At 42.2% G+C, this 8,529-nt stretch overlaps 1 protein-coding gene across 1 annotated transcript; it reads right to left on the minus strand.

The window, feature by feature from the left end:
- Nucleotides 1-1,629: 1,629 nt before the first annotated feature.
- Nucleotides 1,630-7,958, minus strand: IGFBP1 (insulin like growth factor binding protein 1). Its single transcript, XM_048053446.2, has 4 exons — nucleotides 7,120-7,958; nucleotides 5,419-5,597; nucleotides 3,555-3,683; nucleotides 1,630-2,539 (listed from the first exon to the last, which is right to left on the minus strand). The coding sequence occupies exons 1-4, from the start codon at nucleotides 7,496-7,498 to the stop codon at nucleotides 2,408-2,410; spliced, it is 819 nt and encodes a 272-aa protein (XP_047909403.1). The 5' UTR covers nucleotides 7,499-7,958; the 3' UTR covers nucleotides 1,630-2,407.
- Nucleotides 7,959-8,529: the final 571 nt, after the last annotated feature.

Here is an 8,529-nt window from a genome sequence, read left to right on the forward strand (position 1 = left end):
CTTTAGCCCATTACAGTTTCCAGAAACAGTTTCCTAAAACCTTTCCCTGTTAAAAACTCTGATTTCTTGCAGCTAGGATGTGAACCTGCCACCCTGCGAACATTAGAGGTAGCTGTCCACTGGATTGCTATACTGCAAAAATACTAATGTATGCAAATATATTAACGTACTATTAATATTAATTAATACGATAAACATTTCCCCTATATATAAAAATCCCAACATAAAGAACCAATTTCTGCTGTTTAGAGATCAACACTACACAAAGTTGATGGGGAGAGAACAGAACAGAGTGCTCTTGTGTGCTACAGCTGTGAGTATACAATTTTCCCTCCTTTCCTCACCATTTTCCCCCAGCAAAGCCATATGACCATTGTTCATTGCTGTGGGTGTGCTCTGTAGAAGGATTCTCAGGTTCTGCTCAAATTCGTTGATTCTTCATTATTTTCATACAGTGCTTGCCAAACATTTTGACATAGTGAATAGAGTTTTACAATGAAGTTTAGCCAGGTCTCACTGTAGTTCACTACAGGGAGGTTACATTTGTAATTATTTATAATGTCAAAGCCATCAACAGCTTTTGCAATGTTTTCCTGGGAAGATCGCAACATACTCTACAAAGCAATGCAGTAGCATATCCATACTTTCAAATCTGGGGCAGTTTAAAGAGTATTTACTAGACCCCAATAGGATCAACACTGACATATAAATACTGCCAACACATTCAATAACTACAGTGTGATGCTACTGAAATGTAATACTCAGAGCAGAGATTTCCATGCTTTAGCTTTGCTGTTTCTGCAAGCAACTTCCCTCTCTCATTTTAAAACCAAAGCTCATGCCAAGAAACTGCTGGAGGTTTTTTTTTTTTTTTTTTTTTCTTTTTTTTTTTTTTTCTGAGTTTCTTCCCAGTCAAGCTTTTAAAAATGCCCCTCTGGCCCTTTTCTCAGGCAGGGTTGGTGCAGCCATTTTCCATCTTTGGGGCATGCTAACTCCCACACCAGTTTCTTCATGGAAAAAAGAAATACAACAACAACAACAAAAAAAGTTTGAAGCAGGCAAGGCAGTCACTTGCTTCCCTCTTTTTCCCTGCAGCCACTAAATAAACAGAAGAAAAATCTGGGAGAGGGACTGCATCCTAAGCACAAGGGACTCTCTTCTCTGCTTTCAGCAAAAGGAGTAAGGCTGGGCTTTTCCCCAGCCACCTTTTTACAACCTCTGACTTTCTGTGCAAGAAATTGTTCTTTCCAATCTCTCTGTTATCTTTTAAACACACTAATATTGCTGTGTTGGGCTTTCAAGTTGAAAAAGTCATACAGCTTTCCTATCCAGCAAACCTTTTAATAAATTTGCTTAGGGGCTGCTCTTTGCCCAAAACAAAGGCTTGCAAAGCACAGCCAGTATTGGAAAGGACAGGAGAAAGGGAATGGGGACAGGAAGAGCAAAAGAAGAAAACGTATTGAGGAAAGATGGAGCTGGGAGCTCAGGAGGCAGATTTAGAAGGGCTGTGTTTCCCTCTACTCTCCCACCCCCTGCTACACTGTCCTGCCTGCTGTCCACTGTTCCCTGTCTGCTCTCTCCAGAGAGCTGGTACTTAAGTATGCTGTGCTGCAGAAACAGAGACTGGGAGTGTGTAGAAGAAATTATTTAATAGCTTATTTTAAATAACATGACAATGTCAACATGTGAACAATTTACACCTATGGCATAGAATATCCTGTTGTTCTGCTATATGTCCTGTGCATATGTGTGGAAAAAGAAACAAATACTGTCACATCATGAGCTTCAGTATATAATCAAGGTTTAGACTTTCTTTTTTAAGAAACAGTTTGACATTGAAACAGAGCAATGATATATAAACAAAATAAGTTTTAAATAAGTTCCTAACCGTGTTCTCTACTGAAAGCTATTTTTTAAAAATCACTTTTACATCTATAAATACATAGTACAAAAATGCAAGTTTACAAGCCATTTTTCCCCAAAAGATTTATGCCACTTGAAGTTTTAAGTAGGAACATGCTCCAACATGCCACATGCATTTAAGAGCAATAAAGTAAGTATTTACACATAAAGTTATGAAGTGTTTGGGAATATAAATTAGTAACAAGACACTGACAAAAATACACTCACTATAAAATAAATAATTCAACAGCTTTACATATGAGGGTATCTATAATATTATACAAACGTAATATACAAGACTGTAGGACTTGATCTTGCAGTTGCTCATATCTGTCACTTGAGCATCAGAGTAATGCCAGCACAGTAAAAAAGCTACTTTATGTGGCTACCTGTATGCTGAAAATCAGGTGCCCATAACTAGCTTACTGGAATGGATCCTGACTGAAATGGTTCCTGATGAGAACAAGCTCCACAGAAAACCTGGTGTGAATGAACGTGTGTAGTTTTATTCTTGTGAGCTGAGATACTGTTGGCATTCAGGGTCTCCTTTCACTTCTGGAGATCCAGGAATTTTTCTTCCAGTTTTTGGATAGACACACCAGCACACAGCAGAGTCTCCATCTAGTGAAGTCTCACACTAGGATTATTAGGAATAAATAAATAAATAAATAAATAAACACAGAATAAGTAATTGAGAAAACTCACTACAGGATGCTACAAGTAGAGCTGTAGAACTAGGACTGGAAACTCAGGAAATGCCACACATGGACTCGTTTAGAACGTAGTGATGCTTGCTCTGACCCAGCCCCTAACCAGCACACTTGATTAGGGAGCCTCGATCCAAGCTCAGCTACCATAGAGCAACAACAAATGCAAAACAATTTGCCCACTCCTTGATAAACAGTAGTATAAAACAGCCCTGACTTCTAGTGTAAAAAACTGAAGGAAAGCAGAATATACAAGCTAGAGAGATGAAAGCAATGGCTTGATGGCCTGATGCTTCATGCACAGAAGGAAATAGGATTCTTTCTTGGGATAGGGGGAGTTAGATTTCTGTTCATGCCTGGTTAGATCCCAGGTCACAGTGAGTCACGATAGCGCCATGCTCTAAAACAAGGAATCTCAGTGACACAGCTTTATGCAGACCTACTAAACTTGTGTGCATGACCTGTGGTTATTTTTTGTACTTTTAGAAGGCTAATGTTGCTCCAGAGAGTTTTGTCACTGCAAATGTATTTTACTGTGGGAGCTGAGAACCTCCTATTTCCATAGTGATTTTTACATATACAATGAACAACGCAGGCAATGTGGTGGATATTATGCATTAACATCAACTGTGAATATGCTAACAAATTAGTTACATGGAGCTTGACTTGGCCTGGGAACAGACAGAGTTAAAAGATCTTAGAGAAGGCTTTGCATACACCTGTTCTGTGAACAGAGAAGACTCCTGCCTCCATTTTTATCAGTCCAGAGCATGCGGCTCGCTTTTAAGAGAAAGACAAACCATCTGTTCCTACTACAAAGTATCCCTGTTTTCACGACATTTTCCAGCAGCTGCAAACTTGTGAGCTCGAGAGAAGGGGGCTATGAAAGGGCTATGTCAGACTACTCGCAGCACTGCTGTGAGCAGACAGGAAAAAAGCACGTACCTGTTTACTGTTGTAAAATCCATTCTTGTTGCAGTTGGGCAAATAGAATTTGTAAAGGTCCCCTTCTCTTCTCTGCTGAGCCTTTGCCAATTTATACAGGGCTCTGTAGAGCTCCTTCTGACAAGGTCCCTGCAGGAATATCATTCAAAAATTGTCAGTAATGAAGTCAGAAAGAGAAGCCAACCAAAAAAAAAAAAAAAAAGGTGATCAGTATAGAAGTAGAAAAAAGCTGAAAATAATTATTAGTCATACAGTCTGCACCAGGCTGCTTTGCATGTAGTTTCTACATGTTTCAATAGGAGCACAGCCAGAAAACTCTGATGTTCCATTTAGGCCTTTGTTTTTATTCTTTGAAGTATTTTCTGTCCTCAGAAACATGAGGATTTAAGTCCTTAAATTGCCACACAAGGAAATTTAACCTGTACTGAGTAAACACATTACTGCTCAGAGGGTACAATATCTCCTATTATGGGGAGGTGCATGTTAGGAGGCTGGTGTACGTGAGGCTGGCCACGTTTTCTGGGTTGCCATGGTCTGGGTTGTTCTGTTGATGTATGGAGAATAGGTGCAAGACATATATAGACAGTACAAGAGCAAACATCTGAACGTTTGTTATCTTTTGTACAGGACATGGCCGTCACCAAAGCAGAGTGGAGAGCACTGCTGTGGCTCCGAGACCCAGACTCAAAGTACCTGGAACTGGGAATGAAAAACTGTTTGCATGTCTCTCTTTTCCAGCTTTTTCAAGTCACAACTACTACTTCATTAATAGTGCCTAACATGTTAAAATGAATGAAAGGGGAGGAGAAGACTGAACAAATATTTTTATTTGGGAGCGAAAATAATCTCATCCTCTGCTTTTGCAAAACCTCCCTTCACATAAGCAGTCCTATTCAAGTCAATGGGTTTATCTGTAGTTCTAGGTCAGAAAAACAGAAGCCTAAAAATCAGAATTGGAGCTAACAGCACTTAATAAGCATAGTCCAAACTAAATCGGTGCTTAAATTCTGCTCTGGGTGTGGAGTGAGGCTTCCTACGTTTTGGGGATGGGAAGTGGGGGTTGTGTATTTTTTTTTGGGGGGGGGGGGGGGGGGGGGGGGGAGGCTGAGGGATGCGTCCGTGCAAGAGAGAGAGAGAGAACATTATGAAAGCAGGCTTTCCGTCGTGCACAATCCTAATTCAGTTTCATGCCGCCAGGGCGCGGGTTTACACCGGCCTGCCCGGGACTACTCTAACGGTGGTTCTTTGGTGCCCTCGAGTGGCACCAGAACCTACGTGCTCACATCCCACATGCCCACTAAGCACTGCAATTTTGCAGTGCTGAAGGTAAAAGTGAAGTTTAATTGCTGAGCTTTCTGTCTTTTATGTGCATTTCTTGTGAAAGAAATAAATATTTTGGTTTGCATTGGTGTCTCATCAATGTTTGTATGTAAGTATTCCTTTTTACTTCACTGAACACTGGACCAGGCACAAATATCTTTTTTTTTTTTTTTTTTGGATTAAAACAAGAAAGAATTCCAAGATTGTAATATGGGTTTCTGGAAATTAAGGAACCATGTAGTAAACTGATATTAATTGCAGAGCAAGATTCAGACTCTACAAGGACTCTGTATTGGACAGATCTGACGCACACCTGTTTTTATTGCTCCTGCCATTTTGCCTGTTCCTCAGGTATCTGATGAAGGCATTCCAAAAGAAGCCTGTTTGCTAGCTATCCAAAATGCCAACATTTTGGTATTGCTGTTGGAGTTTCATGCACATTTTCATTTTGTATTCAGAATCAGTAACTTCTACTGAAGTGGTCTATAAAAAGCTTGCAAACAAAAACAAAATCAACGAAAACAACAACAACAAAAAACTCTACCTGCTCTTTCCATTTCTTGAGTTCAGATATTCTCTTTGCTTTCATGTTTTCATATGCAGTGATGGCATTCCAGGGAATGGATTTGTCCTGGCCTATGGGAAACATCATCTGATAGTTCAGCATCTGATCCTGTGTCATTTCAGTGCTTTCTAAAGGTATATCCTCAGGTTCGATAGAGTCTGGAAATGAATGATATTTAAGTGAGATAAGGAAAAAGAAGAAAAATCAAAACCACCAACCAAAACATATAATGTCTAAGACAGATCCACTTCACTAGCTCTTGAAGGAGTATTAATTTACATTAAACATTTTGTTGTAAATTCATATAGGACACGTGAACTGTTCTCTAACAAGCTGATTATTTTATGAACATTTGGAATCACACTAATACCAAAGATAAAGCTCCAGCTAGTTTGTTAAAAATTAAAAATTTTTATTGACCACAGTGGGTTGTAGTCACTTTGCTAAATGAGTAAAGACTGGAGTGAAAGTTGTAATGGATTTAGAGTCTTAACAGCATGATGTGTTTCAGTTCTTATTTAGGAGATGAATTAATCCAGACCTGATCCATGACATCCTGTACTTTGTTCTGTGGCTTGCCTCACAGAGGGCTAGAAATTCACAAGATATGGCAGAAGCTCATGGTGGCCTGCAGTGGAACAAATAGCTAGGGAGTGGAAGAAGCTGTTTGGATCTCCCTGAGCATGGCCCACGTGCCCATGCCTAACTTAGTGTGTGAACTCTTCCACTGGAAGCAAAAGTTCCTTCTCTTAGCAGGAACTCATCATGGGCTAAAAGTTTGACATGTGTAAATAACTTGCTGGGTCAAAGCTGTAAATAATCATCCAATGGGAAAAAAAAATGGAAGAGAAAGATTGAGGAGGGAATAGAAAAAAAAAGAATAAAAGCAAAGAATTAATAAAAACAAATATTATAGCTTTTTAACTGATGGAGGTTTAAACACTCAGTTTAGTTGCTGTTCTCTCCACTCCTCACCTTCGCAAGTACAAGAGAAACTCAATTTACTACCACCAGTGGCCATTGTTATTTTGAGTCAACCATGATTATTTCTGTAATGCCTACTGAGTTACCTTCATCACCGCTGCATGAACATAGCAGCAATGATGGTAAGAATTTTAATAAACAGTGAAAATAATAATAAACACTGAAAAATAATAATAAACACTGAAAAAGTTTCTGGTCATTATCATTTGGCATAAGATGCTTGATACAGCTTTTTGCTCAAAGAAATTTGGTTAGCAATGCACTATTTAATATACTTTTCATTCTGAAAATGAACCCAAATGCAATGCCTATCTAGAAAACATTTGTAGCACTCTAGTTGCTATTTACTATTAAAGCAGAACAATCTCTAGAGTCCCAGAAACCTCAGTCTGATTAGCCTGCATCGTCCCATTGCAACACTTCATCTTCTTGTCTGTGGCATAAAAGCCTGCTTTGCCTGCCTCGCACTGATCTGAGCGTGTTCGCCTTGAAAACGCTGCCTGCCTTCCCTGTTTCTGCAGCAAGTGCCTAACTTTGTACACTTTTTTTTCCCAGGCTTGTGACTTCCAGCGCCTGCAGCCTTTCCCCTGGCACAAAGCACATCCCTCCTGGAAAGACCTCGTTCCCCCGCCCGGCCGGGGAGGAGCGGGGCGCAGGAGCTCCCCGGCACGGAGCGGGGCCGCGACCGCGCCGTACCTGGCAGCTCCGCCGCGCGCATCCCTCCGGCCTCGCTGGCGGGCAGGCACGTCCCGTGCCCCCGGATGAGGGCGGAGAGGGGCCGGGGCTCACCCGCAGGGACGTGGCAGCGGAGCCCTTGGCGGCAGCGGGCTGTGTACACCCCGCACGGCTGTCCCGGCCCGAGGGCGCAGGTCTGGCAGCAGCCGCAGCCGGGCTGCCGAGCAGCCTCCGGGCAGCCGGGCGCGACGGGCGGGCAGAGGGCGAGCTTCTCCTGGGTGCACGGGGCGCAGTGCACGGGCTGCAGGGCCACGCCGGCGGCGAGGCGAGGGCCCAGGAGCGCCGGCAGCAGCAGGGACGGCAGCCAGCAGCGGCGCAGCAGAGCCCGCAGGCTGCTCATGTCGCTGATGAGGAGGGACGGCAGAGAGGGCAGCTCGGCAGGCTGGGGAGCAGGAAGCAGTTTACATACATTCAGCTCGGCCGAGCCATTTATACAATGCTTTGCTTGGCTATTAATCTTTAACCCCGAGTTAACTATTATCTGGACAAGAGAGCTAGAGAAACATAATTTCACTGGCGGTTCAAATCCCTGACCACTCTTCCCCTCCCCTTTCACTTTCCCCCTTTATCTTTTTTTCTTTCCTCCAGACATTCAGGAATGCTTTTATTCCCTCACCCCACCTCTGCCCTAGCATAGTTAACAGGAAAAAATGCGGTGGGGGTGGAGGGGAAACGGGCAGAGGGGAATGGATGAGTGGGGGGCATCCCCTCCCCTTTTCCCTGTCACAAATGTCTCTTGTTCTTGACATTTGATAACAATGTAAATGTTTAAAAAAGAGGAGGGGGAGAGAGAGGAGGAGGGAAATCCCATTGAAACTGAAGCAGCTGACTTCATATTTCCACAGCAACAAATGCAACAAACCCTTGTTGAATTTTCATCATGTGCCTGCAGGTTAGGAGGACACTGACATACCAAAGAGGGGGCCCCAAGGGTAATAAAGCCATCGGGATCCTGTAACCACTGTACACATGGACACGAGACTCCTTGCATTAACCTGCCAGAGGGGCTGCACAGCTGAAACTAAAGGGGTCTTCTGCCTCTGCTGCTGCTGCTGGGATGAGGAGTATCAGTCCTCAAAACATGCACTTGGGGTAAAATAATGTTGGTCAAACAAACCAGAGAGAAATGAAATAATTCTGCTTTTCTCTCTGTCCTGTTACCCTCTCCATCTACTCATATTTCACCTTTTTTTTTTATTATTATTATTTTATTTTCTCCTTTGCATGCAGTGGTTGTCACTATAATAAAAGCAAAAGCATTCAAACTTCACTGTCCTGAGCAGATAATTTTATCCTGGTATTTGCAGTATGTACTGAGCTTGAAATAGCAAATTCCACTGTCAAGTAATCTAAAGTAACATGACTTTTGTT

Source organism: Anser cygnoides, chromosome 2 (assembly GCF_040182565.1).
Source record: "Anser cygnoides isolate HZ-2024a breed goose chromosome 2, Taihu_goose_T2T_genome, whole genome shotgun sequence".
NCBI classification, from domain to species: Eukaryota; Metazoa; Chordata; class Aves; order Anseriformes; family Anatidae; genus Anser; species Anser cygnoides.

Coding starts and splice junctions, on each gene's coding strand:
- IGFBP1 (XM_048053446.2), bottom strand. CDS start 7,498: ATGAGCAGCCTGCGGGCTCTGCTGCGCCGCTGCTGGCTGCCGTCCCTG. Junction 5,598..7,119: donor GCGCGCGGCGGAGCTGCCAG/GTACGGCGCGGT, acceptor ATTCATTTCCAG/ACTCTATCGAACCTGAGGAT. Junction 3,684..5,418: donor TCAAGAAATGGAAAGAGCAG/GTAGAGTTTTTT, acceptor ATATTCCTGCAG/GGACCTTGTCAGAAGGAGCT.